The sequence below is a fragment of the Jaculus jaculus genome, chromosome 4, assembly GCF_020740685.1.
Source record: "Jaculus jaculus isolate mJacJac1 chromosome 4, mJacJac1.mat.Y.cur, whole genome shotgun sequence".
NCBI classification, from domain to species: domain Eukaryota; kingdom Metazoa; phylum Chordata; class Mammalia; order Rodentia; family Dipodidae; genus Jaculus; species Jaculus jaculus.
The window spans coordinates 38,569,229-38,589,743 of NC_059105.1; the positions used below are offsets into that span (position 1 = coordinate 38,569,229).

General features: G+C 42.5%; 1 protein-coding gene across 1 annotated transcript in view; it reads left to right on the forward strand.

The window, feature by feature from the left end:
• Nucleotides 1-11,669: 11,669 nt before the first annotated feature.
• C2cd6 (C2 calcium dependent domain containing 6) overlaps nucleotides 11,670-20,515 on the forward strand; it is a 126,132-nt gene continuing 117,286 nt past the window's right edge. Inside the window, exons 1-2 of the mRNA XM_045148363.1 lie at nucleotides 11,670-11,879; nucleotides 18,201-18,430. Coding sequence (XP_045004298.1) covers nucleotides 11,670-11,879; nucleotides 18,201-18,430 — 440 coding nt within the window. The remainder of the gene's footprint in view (nucleotides 11,880-18,200; nucleotides 18,431-20,515) is intronic.

Genomic DNA, 20,515 nt, shown 5'->3' on the forward strand with positions numbered 1-20,515 from the left:
TCTTTCCCTCTCTCTCTCTCTCTTTCTGTTTCACTCTAAAAAACCAAAACAACAAAATGTTATTATTGAAAGGTGGGTCTTTATTCTTGCCATTCTTCTTGATTTTGTAGTGCTTCCTGTTTTTCTGTTACTCTTGTATTAAGTTATTTGAACCTAGTTCATTTTCCCCGTTTTCTCGTATATGTGCTTTTATTTCTCTTCAGTTTGGAGGAGCTCTTCAAGTATTTTATGTAGAGCTGGTTTGGAGGTAATTTTTCAGCCTGTTTTTAATTTTTTAAAAATTTTTATTAACATTTTCCATGATATAAAATATATCCCATGGTAATTCCCTCCCTCCCTACCTCCACACTTTCCCATTTGAAATTCCATTCTCCATCATATTACCTCCCCATTACAATCATTGTAATTACATATATACAATATCAACCTATTAAGTATCCTCCTCCCTTTCTTTCTCTTTCCTGTATGTCTCCTTTTTACCTTACTGGCCTCTGCTACTAAGTATTTTCATTCTCACGCAGAAGCCCAGTCATCTGTAGCTAGGATCCACATATGAGAGAGAACATGTGGCGCTTGGCTTTCTGGGTCTGGGTTCCCTCACTTAGTATAATACTTTCCAGGTCCATCCATTTTTCTGCAAATTTCATAACTTAGGGTCCTTTATGTATAGAATCATGTCATCTGCAAATAATGATAACTTGATCTCTTCCTTTCCAATTTGTATCCCTTTTATGTGTGTCTCTTGCCTTATTGCTATGGCTAAGACTTCCAAAACTATATTAAATAAAAGTGGGGACAGTGGACACCCTTGTCTTGTTCCTGATTTTAGTGGAAAAGCTTCCAGTTTTTCCCCATTTAGTAATATGTTGGCTGTAGGCTTGTAATAAATAGCCTTTATTATATTGAGATAGGTTCCTTCTATTCCCAGTCTCTGTAGGATTTTTATCATGAAGGGATGTTGGATTTTGTCAAATGCATTCTCTGCGTCCAATGAGATGATCATGTGATTTTTGTCCTTCAACCCGTTTATGTAATGTATTACATTTATAGATTTGCGTATGTTGAACCATCCCTGCATCTCTGGGATAAAGCCTACTTGGTCAGGGTGAATGATCTTTTTGATATATTCTTGTATTCTGTTTGCCAATATTTTTTTGAGACTTTTTGCATCTACGTTCATGAGGGAGATTGGTCTGTAATTTTCTTTTTTTGTTCTATCTTTGCCTGGTTTTGGTATCAGGGTGATGCTGGCCTCATAGAAGGAGTTTGGTAGAATTCCTTCTTTGTCTATTTCCTGGAAAAGCTTAAGAAGCAATGGTGTTAGCTCTTCCTTAAAGGTCTGGTAAAATTCAGCAGTGAATCCATCTGGGCCTGGGCTTTTTTTAGTTGGGGGATTATTGATAACTGTTCGGATCTCCATGTTTGTTATAGGTCTATTTAAGTGACTAATCTCATTTTGATTTAATTTAGGTAGGTCATATAGATCAAGGAAATCATCCATTTCTTTCAGATTTTCATACTTTGTGGAGTATATGTTTTTATAGTATGTCCCTATGATTTTTTGAATTTCTCTGGAATCTGTTGTGATGTTACCTTGTTCATCTCTGATTTTATTAATTTGTGTCTCTTCTCTCTTTCTTTTGGTCAGATTTGCTAAGTGTTTAGCAATCTTGTTTATCCTTTCAAAGAACCAACTCTTTGTTTCATAAATTCTTTGGGTTGTTATTTTTGTTTCTATTTCATTAATTTCTGCCCTAATCTTTATTATTTCTTCCCGTCTACTGATTTTTGGTTTACCTTGTTCTTCTTTTTCCAAGGCTTTAAGGCGAAGCATTGGGTCGTTTACTTGCGACCTTTCTAATTTCTTAATATAGGCACTTAAGGCTATAAATTTACCGCTTAGAACTGCCTTCATTGTGTTCCAGAGATTTTGGTATGTTGTGCTCTCATTATCATTTGACTCTATAAATTTTTTGATTTCCTTCTAGATTTCTTCATTGACCCATTCATCATTTAGTAGTGTATTGTTTAGTTTCCATGATTTTGTGCATGCTCTATAGCCTTTCTTGCTACTGATTTGTAGTTTAATTCCATTGTGGTCAGATAGAATGCAAGGAATTATTTCAATTTTCCTGAATTTGTTAAGATTTGCTTTGTGTCCTAATATATGGTCTATTTTAGAGAATGTTCCATGTGCTGCTGAAAAGAATGTATATTCTTCAGCCTTTGGATGAAATGTTCTGTATATATCTGTTAAGTCCATTCCTTCTATGACCTCATTTAGTCCAGATGCGTCTCTGTTTATTTTTTCCCGGGATGACCTGTCAATTGATAAGAGAGGGGTGTTAAAGTCACCCACCACCACTGTGTTTGGTGTTATCTATGACCTTAGTTCTAATAGTGTTTGTTTGACGAATTTGGGAGCCCCCATGTTAGGTGCATATATGTTTAGGATTGTAATGTCCTCCTGTTGGAGTGTGCCCTTATTCAATATAAAGTGACCTTCCTTATCTTTCTTGACTAACGTCGGACTAAAGTCTACCCTGTCTGATATTAGGATAGCAACCCCTGCTTGTTTTCTAGGCCCATTTGCTTGAAACACCATCTTCCAACCTTTCACCCTAAGGTAATGTCTATCCTTTGTAGAAAGGTGAGTTTCTTGGAGACAACAAATTGTAGGATCCTGCTTTTTAACCCAGTCTGCAAATCTATGTCTTTTCGTTGGGGCATTGAGGCCGTTGATATTAAGAGATATTATTGAAAGGTGTGTATTTATGTTTGCCTTTTTTTTTTTTTTTGTGGTTCTGGTTCTACCTGTGCTCTCTTCTGTTAACTAGTATTTGAGTATTGCTTGTTTTTTCTAGGTTCCTTATATGTGTGCTTTTCCTTTTCTTCAGCATGGAGGATTCTATCAAGTATTTTCTGTAGAGCTGGTTTTGTCTTCAAATACTCCTTTAACCTGCTTTTGTCATGGAATGTCCTTATTTCTCCGTCTATTTGAATGGATAACTTTGCAGGATAAAGTAACCTTGGTTGACAGTTGTTATCTTTCAGAACTTGGAATATATCACCCCAAGCCCTTCTGGCTTTAAAAGTTTGTGTTGAATACTCTGCTGTAATCCTGATGGGCTTACTTTTGTAGGTAACTTGATTTTTCTCTCTAACTGCTTTCAATATTTTTTCTTTGGTGTGTGTGTTTGGAAGTTTGATTATAATATGGCGAGGAGAGGTTCTTTCTGGGTTTTGTCTGGCTGGGGTTCTAAAGGCTTCCTGTATCTGTATTGGCATCTCTTTCCCAATTTGGGGGAAATTTTCTTCTATGATTTTGTTGAAGACACCTACTATGCCTTTTGAGTGGAATTCTTCTCCTTCTACTATTCCCTGAATGCTAATATTTGATCTTTTCATAGTGTCCTGAATATCTTGAAATTCCCACTCATACTTTTCCATAAGGTTGTCTTTCTCTTTGTTGGCCTGTATTAGATCTGCCACCTGGTCTTCTAGCTTAGATATTCTGTCCTCTCCTTCATCCATTCTACTGGTGAGATTTTCTACAGAGTTTTTTATTTCATTAACTGTGTTCTTCATTGTTAGTAATTCTGACTGGTTTTTCTTTATTATTTCTGTTTCCTTATTTATGTCTTGTATTGCCTTCTTTAGTTCATGAAATTGGTGTCCTGCATCTTCTTTGATTCCTTTGATTTCCTCTTTAAGTTCCTCATTGACTCCTTTGATTTGTTCTCTGACTTCTTTGAACATATTTACAATCATTCTTTTGAAATCTTTTTCAGGCATTTCCTCTAACTCGTTCTCACTGGAGGTTATTTCTGATGCATTAATATTTTTAGTGGACTTATATCATCTTGCTTTTTAGTGTTTCTTGTGTTATAATGTATATATTTTTGCATCTTGGATTAAGTTAATGCTTGGATTTTCTAGCTAGCTGGGTATTCTTACCTGTATCAATTGATTTGATGTTATATATTTTCAGGGTAGGAGCTTAAGGTGTTATATGTGGCTCTTAAGACTCTGAGAGTATCTACAGAGGTGCTCCTAGGGGTTGAGTTTCCCTGCTATGGGAGTATTCAAGTAGGCTGAATGGAATAAAACACCGGTAGATTCTAAAAGTTAACTAAACACTGTACCCATTCAGTCAAAAACAGCCCCAAGTATGTATGTCAGAGTAGTTATTATAACAACCAGATCCTCTATCAACACAGAGGTTAAGATTTCTGGTCTGTTGAGGGATCCCAGTCAGCTTGCGACCAAGTGAGACCCTTCCCTGGTGCAAACCCAGTTACCTTGGATGAGTTTGGTCTCAGTCAAGTTGCTGCCTGGGTTGTCAGGCTGCTGTTGTGATTTCTGGTGCTGGGCACTGGCTTTTCCTGTGGGGCAAACCAAGTCTGGCAACTGTGGCCCTGCAGATCAGCACTCCCACTGCTGGAATTGCTGCTGCTTCTGGATCTGCTCTTGTTGCCGCTCCTGGGTCTGCCGCTGCTGCCGCTCCTGGGTCTGCTGCTGCTGGGGCCGCCGCTGCTGCTCCTGGGTCTGCTGCTGCTGGGGCCGCTGTTACCGGTTCTGGAGCTGCTGATGTTGCTGCCGAACTCTGCTCCTGCGTGGGTCCCGCTGTTGGCTCAAGTTGGCGTGGCTGGGTCCCGGGACGCTGCTCTGTTTGCCGGAGCTGGGCTCAGGTGGTGGGGGAGCGGGGGAGCCGCAGCTGCTCTAGTTCTCTCACTGCTCCACGTGTTCTTCTACCTCGCGGTCTGCTCCTTCACTGCTCACTGCTGCTCTCCCTTCACGTTTCCTGAGTTGCGGAGAGCGCGGTGTGAGGGGAAACTCCCACACTTGGCTTTTCCTGCGGCTGGAGCCGAGTCTGGCGGCTTTCTGGTGCGCCCCAGCCGCGGTTGGCGGAGCTGCCGGGGCCACTTTTGCCGGCCTGTGTGGGCTCTGGATACTCTGGATCTCTCCTACTTCTCCGCTGCCGCTTCAGTTTCCTATACACCTCACTTTTTAGTAAAAGTGTGTATTTTGCTGAGGTTTTTTGGTCTTTTTTCCCCCCAGGCTTCTTTGGCATGGTACCTACGCTGCCATCTTAACTGGAAGCTCCCACTCCAAATTCCTGTTTTTAATTTTTTAGATTATTTGTTTGTGGGGGATGGGGATGGGCATGGCAGGGCTTCTAGCCACTACACACAAACTCCAGATGCATGTGCCACTTTGTGCATCTGCATTTACGTGGGTATTGGGGAATCAAACTCAGTTCCTTAGGCTTTGCAGGCAAGATCCATAACTGCTGTGTCATCTCTCCAGCCCCTTTGCCTGTTTTTGTTATGGAAAGTTCTTGTTTCTCCATCAGTTATGATGGATAGCTTTTCTGGATATATTAATTTTGGTGAAAAGTTTTTATCTTGCAGAACTTGGAATACATCATCCCAAGCCCTTCTGTTTATTAAAGTTATGTTGAGTAATCTTCAGTGATCCTGATGGGCTTGCCTTTATAAGTGACTTGATGCTTCTCCCTTGCTGCTTTCTCTTTGGTCTGTGTATTTAGTAGTTTAATTATAATATGGCAGGAAGAGGTTCTTTTCTGGTCTTGTATGCTAGGTGTTCTAGATGTTTCCTGTATCTGTTTTGGTATCTCCCTATTTGGGGGAAATTTTCTTGTATGATTTTCTTGAACATACTGTGCCTTTAGAGTGAAATACTTATCCTTCGACTATACCCTGAATTCTTTGATCTCTTCAATAGAGTATTGAATGTCTTGAAATTCCCACTCATGCTTTGTGATTAGTTTTTCTTTCTCTTTGTTGAAATGTTCTAGAACTGCCACTTTGTCTTCTAGCTCATATATTCTATCCTTTCCTTTCCTTGATCCATTCTATTAGTGATACTTTCTGTAGAGCTTTTATTTGACTTACTGTGTTTTTCATTTCTAGTATTTCTGATTGGTATTTCTACCTTCTTACTCATATATTGTATCGATCTCCTTATTTTTTTTTTTAATGAGAGAGAGAGAATTAGCATGCCAGGGCTTCCAACAAGTGCAATTGAATTCCAGGTGCGCATACACGACCATGCACTTGTGTCACCTTGTGCCTCTGGCTTGTAGGATCTGGGGAGTCAGACATGGGTCCTTAGGCTTTGCAGGCAAGCACCTTAGCCACTAGGTCATCTCTCCAGCCCAATCAACCTCCTTATTTTGTTGATGGCTTACTGTATTGTCTGTCCTTCAGGAGTTTGTTTTCTTTTTCAGTTTCTGTGGACATTCTTATAATCATCCTTTTGAATTCTTTGTCTGGCATTTAATCTAGATCAGTATCACTGGAGGTCATTTCTGTTGGATTTATAATGTTTGGAGAAACTATATTGTCTTAATTTTTATGTTTCTTGAATTATATGTAGAGATTTTTATATTTTGAGAAATTTCAATGGTTGAGTTTTCTTAAACATGGAAATTAGAAATTGCATCTTCAAGGTAGGTGCTCAAGGTTCCAGGTGTGGCTTCTATATTACTTCCAGAGTTATAGCAGGAGTGACCTAAACTATCGAATATGCCTGCTACACAAATAGTGTACTATTAAATTAACAGCAATCTTTCTTTTTTAAAAATTTTTATTAGCATTTTTCATGATTATAAAAAAAATCCCATGTTAATTCCCCCCCCCCCCACTTTCCCCTTTGAAACTCCATTCTTCATCATATTACCTCCCCATCACAATCATTGTACTTACATATATACAATATCAACCTATTAAGTACCCTCCACCCTTACTTTCTCTTCCCTTTATGTCTCCTTTTTAACTTACTGGCCTCTGCTACTAAGTATTTTCATTCTCACGCAGAAGCCCAGTCATCTGTAGCTAGGATCCACATATGAGAGAGAACATGTGGCACTTGGCTTTCTGGGCCTGGGTTACTTCACTTAGTATAACCCTTTCCAGGTCCATCCATTTTTCTGCAAATTTCATAACTTTATTTTTCTTTACCGCTGAGTAGAACTCTGTTGTATAAATGTGCCACATCTTCATTATCCACTCATCAGTTGAGGGACATCTAGGCTGGTTCCATTTCCCAGCTATTATAAATTGAGCAGCAATAAACATAGTTGAGCACGTACTTCTAAGGAAATGAGATGAGTCCTTTGGATATTTGCCTAGGAGTGCTATAGCTGGGTCATATGGTAGATCAATCTCTAGCTGTTTTAGGAACCACCACACTGATTTCCACAATGGCTGACCAGATTGCATTCCCACCAGCAGTGTAGAAGTGTTCCTCTTTTTCCACATCCCCGCCAACATTTATGATCATTTGTTTTCATGATGGTGACCAATCTGACAGGAGTGAGATGGAATCTCAATGTAGTTTTAATCTGCATTTCCCTGATGACTAGTGACATAGAACATCTTTTTAGATGCTTTTATGCCATTCGTATTTCTTCCTTTGAGAATGCTCTATTTAGCTCCATAGCCCATTTTTTGATTGGCTTGTTTGATTCCTTATTGTTTAACTTTTTGAGTTCTTTGTATATCCTAGATATTAATCCTCTATCAGATATATAGCTGGCAAAGACTTTTTCCCATTCTGTAGGTTGCCTCTTTGCTTCTTTCACTGTGTCCTTTGCAGTGCAAAATCTTTGTAATTTCATGAGGTCCCAGTGATTAATTTGTGGTTTTATTGCCTCAGCAGTTGGGGTTGTATTCAGGAAGTCTTTGCCAAGACCAATATGTTGAAGGGTTTCCCCTACTTTTCCCCTAGCAGTTTCAGAGTTTCAGGTCTGATGTTAAGGTCTTTAATCCATTTGGACTTAATTCTTGTGCATGGCGAGAGAGAGGAATCTATTTTCATCCTTCTGCAGATATATATCCAGTTGTCCCAACACCATTTTCTGAAGAGGCTGTCTTTTCTCCAATGAGTATTTTTGGCATTTTTATCGAATATCAGGTGGCTATAGCTACTTGGGCTTACATCTGGGTCCTCTATTCTGTTCCACTGATCTACACATCTGTTTTTGTGCCAATGCCACACTGTTTTTGTTACTATGGCTCTGTAGTATAGGTTAAAATCAGGTATGGTGATACCACCAGCCTTATTTTTGTTGCTCAGTATTATTTTAGATATTCGAGGTTTTTTTGTGATTCCAAATGAATTTTTGGATTGTTTTTTCTATTTCCATGAAGAATGCTTGTGGAATTTTGATAGGGATTGCATTAAATGTGTAGATTGCTTTTGGTAAGATTGCCATTTTCACAATATTGATTTTTCCAATCCAGGAACAGGGATGTTTCTCCACTTTCTAGTGTCTTCTGCGCTTTCTCGCTTGAGTGTTTTAAAGTTCTCATTGTAGAGATTCTTTACTTCCTTGGTTAGGTTTATTCCAAGGTACTTTATTTTTTTTGAGGCAATTGTGAATGGGAGCGATTCTCTGATTTCATCCTCTGTGTGTTTGTTGTTGGCATATATGAAGGCTACTGATTTCTGTTTATTTTGTATCCTGCTACATGGCTGTAGGTTTTGATCAGCTCTAACAGCTTGCTAGTAGAGTTGTTAGGGTCCTTTATGTATAGAATCATGTCATCTGCAAATAATGATAACTTGATTTCTTCCTTTCTAATTTGTATCCCTTTTATGTGTGTCTTTTGCCTTATTGCTATGGCTAAGACTTCCAAAACTATATTAAATAAAAGTGGGGACAGTGGACACCCTTGTCTTGTTCCTGATTTTAGTGGAAAAGCTTCCAGTTTTTCCCCATTTAGTAATATGTTGGCTGTAGGCTTGTCATAAATAACTTTCATTATATTGAGATATGTTCCTTCTATTCCCAGTCTCTGTAGAACTTTTATCATGAAGGGATGTTGGATTTTGTCAAATGCTTTCTCTGCGTCCAATGAGATGATCATGTGATTTTTGTCCTTCAACCCGTTAATGTAATGTATTACATTTATAGATTTGCGTATATTGAACCATCCCTGCATCTCTGGGATAAAGCCTACTTGGTCAGGGTGAGTGATCTTTTTGATATATTCTTGTATTCTGTTTGCCAATATTTTTTTGAGACTTTTTGCATGTACGTTCATGAGGGAGATTGGTCTGTAATTTTCTTTTTTTGTCCTATCTTTGCCTGGTTTTGGTATCAGGGTGATGTTGGCCTCATAGAAGGAGTTTGGTAGAATTCCTTCTTTGTCTATTTCCTGGAAAAGCTTAAGAAGCAATGGTGTTAGCTCTTCCTTAAAGGTCTGGTAAAATTCAGCAGTGAATCCATCTGGGCCTGGGCTTTTTTTTATTTGGGAGATTATTTAAACAGTCTTTCATTGAATTTCAGTAATTGCTGGTCAGTAAAAGTAAAAGGCTGGGGCTGGAGAGATGGCTTAGTGGTTAAGCGCTTGCCTGTGAAGCCTAAGGACCCCGGTTCGAGGCTCGGTTCCCCAGGTCCCACGTTAGCCAGATGCACAAGGGGGCGCAGGCGTCTGGAGTTCGTTTGCAGAGGCTGAAGCCCTGGCGCGCCCATTCTCTCTCTCCCTCTATCTGTCTTTCTCTCTGTGTCTGTCGCTCTCAAATAAATAAATAAATCAATAAATCTTTAAAAAAAAAAAAAGAAAAAGGCTGGTATAAATATGCTAGGGTTTTAGTTACTTAAGAGTGGGAACAGTGTAAGGTGAATTAGTGTGAGTATTAACTTTGAAAAAAATGAAGGTGGCTCAATGTGGGTCTCTGGTTCCTCAGGGGTCTGTTGCACACTGGCTCCCCAGTGGCATCCAGGCCACTGTGGAGCAGGGTCTTGAGTGAGTGTGAGATGGGAAGAACCACCTGGGAGACAGCTTCAGAGAACAGCTCATTTGTTTATCAGGGGACTGAGATTTTATAAGCAGTTGAGAGAGAGAGTGGGAAGAGGGTCCTAAGGGGATTAGTGGGTTCAAAGGTTGCTTTCTGATGCTTAGTTGGCACATAGGGACTATAGGGATGTTCATTCCTGCATGTAGGGAGAGTCAAGTGATCTATGGAGTAGCAGGGATGAGGTATGGGTTGCAAGGGGATAGGCTGTGTGAAGGCTGCTGGTTGATACCATCTAAGGAGTTTCCTAGGCAGCTGGCCAAAGGTCACAGGGCTATGAGTGAAGCCCAAGTCTTATCAGGATGTCCAGGCGCTCTGGGCTGGGGGGTGGGGAGGGAGTGGCCCTACTTCCTGCCAGTCTTGGGGCCCGAGATTTGTCCTGAGATCCAGACTCACTGTGATCTCCAAGAATGGGGGGAGGTGCCTTTTTCCTGCCAGTCCCAGTACCGAGCTTTGTCTGTTATTCAGGCGGCAGCAACCTCTATGTAGCCAGGGGCCCTAGCTGTGTCTGATAGCTTTTGCTTGTTTTAACCTGGGTTAAGCCTGTTTCCGGCAGGTCCCCCTTTGTTTGATAATGGGCCAGTGTCATCATATCGAGTGAGATTTTTATAGTCTGTCATAGATTCAGATAGAGCTAGATGGTGCATGAGGACCTGATTAGTAGCCACTTTAGCAATATTTTGTTATTTGTTTTCTGGGAAATTTGATGAGACAGGGGGCTACAAGTAATGGGGTGCCTATAGCAAGGAGGGGCCTAAGGAGGGGGAGAAGCCAAGTGACTAAAGGGTTAGAGAACCAGGTGGTGGGGTCCTTAGGCTCATAGTGGTCAAGCAGCTCCTTGCGGAGTTTTTTGAGAGCTTTAACATTTTGTCCAACAACATTTGATTCGTTGACAATAAAAACAACATTCTTCTCCCAAGACCACACATGTCCCCACCATGTTCAACAGTAATGAGGTCTAAAGCTCTACGGTTCTGAAGTACTATACCTGTGAGAGAGTTCAATTGTTTCTGGAGAGATTTGTGGCTGTTGGTAGTAGATAGCATGGCGTGGTCAAGCTTGTTTTGGAAGTCCCCTGGGAGGTTGTTAGTCTGGACAAGAGCAGTTCCTGCAGCACCAGAGGCACCCAGGGACAGCGTTAGGCTGAGGCCCACCAGCAGCGGGATGAAAATCTCTCTAGGTTGGCACAGACGGAGCTGGTAGGCCACTTCTTCTTCGTAGAGATACACCTGTGGAGCAATCAAGATTGGGGAACAATAGGTGAGAGAGGAAACATTTATGCATGGGGTGATTACCCCTTTGCATCAAAGGAGAGCAGGCATCTTGACACAAGTGGTCCTGGTTATGGAAATATTGAGGAGGCATCCAGCTCTGGTTGACTTGGAGCTGGACAGGCAGAGAGACACACTCTGAACGGAATCAAAGAGGGGGAAAGCAGTAAGGCAGGGTTGGGAATAGCTTGGTATTCAAGGGTAGCATTAATAGGGAATGCCGTTAGCAGGGGATGAGTAGGGGATGCATAAAAGAAGCAGTTAGAAGCATTAGTACAGTTAGTAAAGGGGAGAAGGTCAGCCACATATTGGATATATTGTGGCTTGTATTTTTTCCGTGACTTGTTTTTCCTGTGAGAGAAGATGATGGTTAGCTGGCACAGGCTGGGAAGCAGGGTTGTACTGTCTAGAAATACATGAAGAGTCCCAGAGGGAGATGATGAGTGGCAGATATTAGCATGGAGTTTTCAGTTTTCCCATCACCCCTGTCCTCCAGTGTTCATTCCAGGGGTCTTGTACGGAGAGTGCACATTCTCTGGTTTTCCAGAAGGCATTAAAGACAGCGTCTAGATGCCTAAAGCTGCCAGTGACTCAGTAATTATATCGGCATCCTCCATAATAGTCCTGGTCTTTAAGGCACTCTTTGTTGGTTTGGCGATAGGGGCAGCATGCCTTGCTGTTCACACAAACCACAGACTTAGGATAGACACAGAAGGTGACAGTGTTTTGGCAGCCCTTTGTAGGGCAATATCCTGTGCCAGTGATTTTATTGACCCCTTGGTATGTCTCTTGGGCCTCAAAGTGCCATCCTCCATGGGGGGAGGACGACAAGAGAGACATTTGCATTGGAATGTAAGATTGTTAAAGCCACCCACAAAATGGCCGAGAGGGAGCCTGTGGCGGGCATATGGCTTTGGCTGTGTCCACGAGGTCATGGACATCCCCCCAGGGGACTCCCTATTTCAGGTGGTGCCAGCAGAGGTGGTGCTTCCTCCGTTTCTTCCGTCTCTGATCTGTCAATGTCAGGCAGGCCACGTCTTTGGTTGGTGGGGTGGAATCGGACATTTTGAGCTGGTATTCAAATGGGCCTGGGCTGGTCCAGTGGGAAGACACGAGCAAATCCCCTTCCTGTGGTGGTGGGGGGGCGGTCTGGTTCCTTCCATATTCCATCTAAGGGATCTTGCCATCGCACCAGGATGGGAGGGGCAGTCTCTTGACATAGGCCAGTGGAGGGTGATGGGAGGGTATCGGGAGGTTTTGTATGTACTGACAATGTTTAAAGTAGTCAGAATCATGGCTAACTGAAGGTTGGGCGAATAGGTATTAGGCTGTAGTTTTTTAAGTTGGGCTTTTAAGGCTTTAAGGTTACTATTATACCTTGGCCTTGTGGGTTATATGTGGGATTCCTCTATGATGACTAATATTCCATTGCAGGCAAAAGGCTTTCAGTGAGGAACTGACAAAAGCCAGGCTATTATCAGTTTTTATTTGATGGGAGAGACCCATTGTGGCAAAGGTAGAGAGCATATGAAGTATAAGTTTTTTTTTTTTGTTTGTTTGTTTTTTAGTTCTCTCCTGTTTGTACTGTGGCCCATATATAATGGGAGTAAGTATCCACGGTCACAAAGACATATTTCTGACGACCGAATTGGGGAATATGAGTGACGTCAATCTGCCAAAGGGCATTGGCCTTGAGGCCTCGGGGGTTAGTGCCTATTGTCTGAAGGGCAGGTGGTGTTATTAATGAGGCACAGGACTGGCAGGTTTTTAGTACACGTTGGAGTTGATTTTGGGGGATCAGGGGGTTAAGCGCTCGCCTGTGAAGCCTAAGGACCCCGGTTCGAGGCTCGGTTCCCCAGGTCCCACGTTAGCCAGATGCACAAGGGGGCGCATGCGTCTGGAGTTCGTTTGCAGTGGCTGGAAGCCCTGGCGCGCCCATTCTCTCTCTCTCCCTCTATCTGTCTTTCTCTCTGTGTCTGTCGCTCTCAAATAAATAAATAAACAACAACAACAAAAAAAAACCTCATCTTTAAAAAAAAAAAAAATTGGTTTTGGAGAGGGGCCTTACGTTGAGGACAGTCCCCACTCTAATGTCCTTCTGCCTCATAACTGAAGCGTTTGCCTCTAGGTTTTAAGGCCGCTGCAAAGGCCTGTGCCAGAGAGGCGGCCTTATATGAGGCAGTCCCGATATCCTGAGTGGCGACTATCCATTTTTTGTAATGTTCGTCTTTGAGGCTTTGGCAAGCCAGCCTACATTCTGAGCTCATGCCTTCCCAAATAATGCTTTTGAGAAGGAGGTCCCTGGCCATTGGGTTGGGGATTCTTTTCTCTAAATTGGCTTTTGTCCTTAATCTAAAATCAGAGAGAGTCTCTTCTGGCTTTTGATGAAGAGACAGTAAGGAAGAGGTATTATTCTGGGTGCTTGGGATGGGGAGGGGTTATTCTATCCCATGTTTGGAGGGTGCAGAGGTGAACTTGGTCATAGAACACTGGAGCCTGTTGGGCCTGTTGAAGGCCTGTGGAGAAGCTGCCCTGTTTGGATAATTCTTCAAATCCCCAGGGAATGTTCTGTTGGTTTTGGTTTCTTTTTATTTGTTGGAGGCATTCATCTCTATAGAGGGCTTCCCATTGATGGAACAGGGGACTAAGCAGCAAGGACTGGCAGATATCACGCCTGTCCTGGGGGGTATTAATGGAGCCCCGTAGGCTCAGGAGGAAGGACTTAATCCATGGCGCATGTATCCCATCTTCCCTAATGGCCTGTCTGAGCTCTTTAAGATCACTGGCTTGATAGGGATGCCAATGTAGGGGCCAAGCCTGTGTTTATTGAACATTAACAGTAAAGGCTGCTACTTCCTGATTGAATTTCTATTTGTTGTTATCATGGGCCACACATAGTTGTTGTGTTCAGGGGCGGATGAAGGGGGTTCTGGCCAGGGGAATTTATCATGTTGGGATTCTTTTGGCCTGTGTAACATGAGTCCGGAGGGGGTGCAGCCCGAATTGGGAGGCATGTATGGTGGCAAAGGTGGATAAAGGGGAGTGGGTGTAGGGGAGTTTGAGGTCTTTTTTTTTTTTTTTTTCTAATTTCTTCTATTGGCTTTTCAAGGGAACTGTGGCCTGCCACTGGCTGGTCCTCAGGACTCTCATCATAGTCATCATCTGATTTTTAAGTGGAGGTGGTCTTAGGGGGGCTAATACATTGCCTAACAGCTGCTATGATTGGGCAAAAAGAGAGAGAGGGTGTTCTCTTCCTGAACCTCCTGTCTCCTGGCTAAATAAGCTATGTGGGTCCACGTGTCTGGGTCCTATGGATCCCCAGAAATCATCCAGGTGGTGATCTGGAGGACTTCTTCCCAGAAGGAGATAGCCTTTCTCTGGGAGAGCTTAGTTCCCCTAACTTTCAGGAGAGTAATCCACGAATCTGTGATTCCTCATGGTGGGAGGCAATATTGCCCATGATAGAAAAAGAGTGGCAACACCAAGACCAGAGGGCAGTGTTCTCGAGGGATGAATAGCACCACAGGGGATTCCCAGAGGTCCGGAAGCAAGCCTGTCTGCAAGTTTAAGAGCCCAACCTGCCCTACAGGCTTTTAGGAGGTAAATGCATTACCAGTTTTTGTATTCAAGAGAAATAGGTAGAGGGTTATTGCCAATGCCCAAATGGGCTATCCGGGTCCAGAAAGAGGGCTAGGGGCCTTTAGTCAATGCTGAAGAATAGCCTAGGCCAAAGGATGTAAGTTGCCATTTGCCATGTTTGGTCCTTCTCAGTGGCAAAGGAGGAAAGAGAGAAACCTATCAGCCATTAGATTGCAGAGGCATGGGCCACAGGGGGCTGATGTCCTCAGGAGGATGATATCCCTCCAGGGGAGCACTCACCTACCCTGGTGCATCTCAGAGGGTCCCTGGTTCCTCAGGAGGCCATTGCACATTGGTCCCCCGGAGGCATCCAGGCAACTGTGGAGCAGGGTCTTGAGTGGCCATGAATGCGATGGGAAGAAACACAGGGAAACAGCTTCAGAGAACAGCTCGTTTATTTGTCAGAAGACTGAGTTTTTATAAGCAGCTGAGAGAGAGAGAGAGCAGGAAGAGGGCCGTAAGGGGATTGGGAGGTTCAAAGGTTGATTGCCAATGCCTAGTTGGCATATAGGGACGTTCATTCCAGCTCGCAGGGAGAGAGTCAGGTGATCTACGTAGTGGCCAGAAGAGGTATGGGGTACAGGTCATAGGGGGATGGGCTGGGTGAAGACTGCTGGCTGATACCATATGAGGAGTTTCCTAGGTAACTGACCAAAGGTCACAGGGCTATGAGCAATGCCCACGTCTTATCAGGACCTCTTGGCACCCCTGGCTGGGGAGAAGGGAGTGACCCTACTTCCTGCCAGTCTTGGGACCTGAGATTTTTCTAGGGGTCCAGGCTCAGTGTGACCTCCAAGAATAGGGGGAGGAGCCTTATTCCTGCCGGTCCCAGGACCCTAGATTTGCCTGGGGTTCAGGCTGCTGGGACCTCTCCATAGCCTTGGCCCTAGCCATGTCTGATAGGTTAGGCTTGCTTTAACCCCTCGCCCAGCCTTTGTCCGACAGCTTAGGTATCTGGAAGAGGGAAGTTAGGTACTATTAGTTTCCATAGATATAAGAAGTTGTTGAGTCTATGGAAGAGTATAGTTGTGGAAAGTTGTAGTTAAAGAGGGGAAAAGAAGGACACAGTGTGGAAAAGGGATTGGGAAGTGAGGGAAAGTAAACAAGTCATGAGTAGGAAGATTCCAATAGTAGGTTAAGTGGAGAAAAATACAGAAAAATTCTAAAATCCAACTAAGCAAGATACACATACAAGCAAAATCAGTATGAAGTATTTGTGCAGAAGTGAGGATTGAAACAGAGAGGCACACTAACAAAACCAAGTGCCCTGAACTGGCTGGGCATGTTGGCTCACACCCTCAATCCCGTCAACTGGGAGGCTGGGATTCCTGGGCTGCAATGGGTTCCAGGTCAGCATGGGCCAGAGTGAGTCCCTGGCCCCAAGAAAGACAGGAGAAAAAGAAGAAAAGGTACTATAAATCAAGAAATATTAAACGCAGCAAAAGTCAACTCCAAAACAACTCATTTAAGAATGACAAAACCAACCAAAAGTATATCAATCAAATCTAACACATCAGTATTTTTGTCTTAGTGGGCTAGGTTTTGAATTCTTTCCCTCCCTGGAATTCTTGTTCAATAAGCTGTACTTCCAGAGCAGGTGTCTATATACTTAGCTTTGAGGCTGGTGTTGCCCCAGTGCAAGACAGCCCTGTTACCTTTTGGGGAGGCTTCCAGTCTCACCTATGTTCAGTATAAGACTGGTTCCCCCTTTGCTTCACTGTGGGCTCCGCTAGACTGGTTAGATTGGTAGGTCTGCTCTGCAGATGAGCTGTGCTGGATGCTGTGTGTGAGGGGTGGCTCCGGTCCCATGAGGTCCCGAGATCTCCAGAGGCTTCCTGTGCTTGAAAGAGGGAGGAGAGGCTCTAGAGAGTGTCAGAAGTTTTCCAGAGCTGCTCAGCTGGATCCTGTTGTCTTCTCTCTCTCTCTCTTTTTCCCTCAAGGTAGGGTCTCTCTGTAGCCCAGGCTGATCTGGAATTCACTATGTGTTCTCAGGATGGCCTTAAACTCATGGCAATCCTCCTACCTCTGCCTCCCAAGTGCTTGGAGTGACCTGGCCTTCTTCAGGTTTTTGATTTTGCAAGGCTGGTGTGAGTGAAGAATCCCTTCACTGTAGTTGTGCAAGAGCCTTAATGAGTTAGTGTTTTCCAATGGACTGCCTTCTGGGTTCTGGATGGTAGTGTGTTTGCTAGAAGCTCTGAGTCTCTCCAGCTTCTCTGCTAGGGTTAATCACTTGAGAGACTTTTTAATAGATTTGGCAACTCTTCTTGGCCAAAGACTACTGGGAGCTTCTCTCTGGAGTCTGTGACCATTTCCCTAGGATTCTGACCTGGTTCTCAGTACTAGGTATGAATTCTGTCCCATTGAACTAGTCTCTTATCTACATTAATATTTCTTGTACCTGTAACTTGCATAAAGAATATCAAGATTGAACTAATCTTACATTCTTATGTAGAAAAGTTGGATTGGAAATAAGGGTGAAAACAATTTTTTTTTTCTTCTTGGAAACTGTTTTGTAGAATAAGGAAACTGCATATATATATATATATATATATATATATATATATATATATATATATATATTTTGCCTGTGTTCAATACTTAATTTTGCTTATTTTTTTTAATGGAAAAGAGTTTATGAAGAAGAAAATCTATGTGCATATTCAAAGGTAAATTTTCAGAAAATTAAAACCAACTTAACTGAGTGTGTGTCATAGATATAGTTAAAGCCAGCAAATTTAGAGTTGAAAATCAAATATGGACAAGAGAAGCCATTATATTTTTAAAGTATGCAGTGATAAATGCAAGCTGTTATTACAAGATAATGGGTTATAAACAACATGCCTAATAGTTAAAATAATTACATATTGGACAGATGAGAACATGATAAATGCATCATTCCAGCTCCTGAAATAGCTGACATCCTAGGAAGCTATGTGGTCTAAAGGCTGTTTAACATCCCTTCCTTCCCCTCATGTTTATTTTTATCACCATTATTATGTATACTTCAGATTTGTTTTTAAACGGCCTTTCTGAGATCTGACATGAAATTGTGGGTGACTGGTCTTAGATTACATAGCATAGAAGGAGGATGAATTGTGGGTACATGTCATTGTGTTGGACTCTGGGGACCTGAATAGGACACTAATTGCAGTTAGTTCATCAAGGCTGTGTTTATACAGTGGATACAGAGTGAACCTTCCTTAATTAAAAATGAATTAAATGACACCATAATGAATTACACATGTTAAATCTATTCAGGAGTTAGAGCCAAGTGTAGACACATTTGGGAAGTCTATAGAATGCCTTCTGTATTTTCTTTTCTCTGTTCCATAGTCCCTAAGTGCACCTGGACCTCTTGATCTTTTAATAATTCTCTGTGAAAATGTTAGCAAAATAGAAGCTTGTTAACCAAAGGACTGACTGTTTTAATCTGTCAATACTTGTCACTGATTTCATTCACAGGCCAATAGGGAATTTGGAATCTTAGAAGGTCTTCAAAGGTCACAGACAAATCTCATTATAGTTGGGTTGAAGTGTAATAGTTCATGTGCAGATGCAAATCTGATTGTCCTCCATTCCCATTACATGCAGTCTGGCCTTGAAGAGCTCACATACCACCTCTTTGAACTACAGGAATGTAGAGTGCCCTTGTACACGTCATCCCAGGAGAAGAAAGAGGCCCAAGGAATGGGGTAATGGAAGGCATTGGTTTTCCTTTATTGTGATCTTGTGGCTTGTTTTAAGGATGAGGTCCAGGAGGGAGCACATCCAAATTCCAAGGTCTTGCGACCTTCCCTCTATTCTTGCACTGCCTAGTAGGGTGTTGCTTTTGGAAGTTACGCTATTTTCAGTCCCAGCATACATAAATATTTTGAAGATGTGTGCAGTCCTCAACGTGGGAATCAGTAAACACTGCAGTCTCAGTTCCATCACTGCAGAGTTATGTGACTGTGGTCAGCAGCTGATATGTTCATTCCTGTCTTCCTACTTCTTCATGATCTTTTTAAAAAATATTTTTATTTATTTATTTGATAGAGAAAGAGGGAGAGAGAGAATGGGCATGCCAGGGCCTCCAGCCATTTCAAATGAACTCCAGATGCATGAGCCCCCTTGTGCATCTGGCTAACGTAGGTCCTGGGGAATTGAACCTGGGTCCTGTGGCTTTGCAGGCAAACACCTTAACCTGTAAGCCATCCCTTCATTCCCCCCTTCATTATCTTAATGGAAAGTGTTCTTGAGAGAGAGATCCCCAAGGCAACACTTCAGTGGGGTTCATTTTGTTGGGATTATCCCTGTGGGTGGGGGCTTTCTTATAGTTTGGGGACTCCAAAATCTCTGTGTCGGGATTACCCTCATGAATGGATGCTCTTCCCTCAGTCTTAGGTTGAAGGCTTACTTACAGAGTGTGGACACTCTGAAGAAACACCTTGATGGAGCCACTTCTGTTTTTTTCTATTTTGTTCTGTTTTCTAAAGTTGGAGTACAGAGATTTAGGTATCATTCATTCTGGCATTTTATTTATCATCATCATCATCATCATCATCTTTTTTTTTTTGAGGTAGGTTCTTGCTCTAGCTCAGGCTGACATGGAATTCAACTCAGGTTGGCCTGGAACTCACAGTGATACTCCTACCTCTGCTTCCTGAGTGCTGGGATTAAAGGCGTGTGCCACCACACCCAGATTTTTATTGTTATTATTTATTTATTTGGTTTATCAAGGTAGGGTCTCACTGTAGTCCAGGCTGGTATATGTAGTCTCAGGGTGTCCTTGAACTCATGATGATCCTCCTACCTCTGCTTCCCAAGTGCTGGGATTAAAAGCATGTGCCACTACACCCAACTCCAAGCTTATTATTATTTTAATTTAATTTTTATTGACAACTTCCATGATTATAAACAATATCCCATGGTAATTTTCTCCCTCCCCCCACTTTTCTCTTTGAAACACCACTCTCCATCATACCTCTACCCCTTTCAATCAGTCTCTCTTTTATTTTGATGTCATGATCTTGTCTTCCTATTATGATGGTCTTGTGTAGGTAGTGTCAGGCACTGTCAGATCATGGATATCCAGGCTATCTTGTATGTGGAGAAGCACACTGTAAGGAGTCCTAGTCTTCCTTTGGCTCTTATATTCTTTCCACCACCTCTTCTGCAATGGACCCGGAGCCTTGGGAGGTGTGATAGAGATATTTCAGTGTTCAGAACTCCTCTGTCAAATCTTCTCAGCACCTTGGTGCCTTCTGAGTCATCCTAAGGTCACTGCCATCTGAAAAGAGAAGGTTCTCTAATGAAAAGTGAGAGTAGCATTAATATATGAGTATGAAAATTAAGAGAAGTGCTTACTGGGCAGTTTGGTGAGCATAGTATGTACATTTAGCCAGACAGCAGCAGATGTTACACCCCTAGGGCTCATGACTACCTCTGCTGTAGGTTTTTAGTATCAGAGATATATTCCCTCCCATGGAGCAGGCCTCCAGTCAAATTAGAGGGCAGTTGGTTTCCACTATGACAGATGTGCCACTATTGAACCCGTTGGCTCATTTGGCCTGGCTGGCTAAATAGACTTGCAGTGTTCACTGTTGGGTATCTTCACTGGTGATTTCCCTCTCTCCCATTGAACTGAATGCAGTGTGGCTTTTTCCAGCTTTCTGTCAGCTGGTCTACATGGAGGAGGTCTTTAGCTCAGTTCCAGCAGGATTTCTCAGTGACCTTGCAGCCCAAGGATGTGGAGTCTTCAGCAATAGGGTCTTACTATCTATTCCTGGTGGGAAACC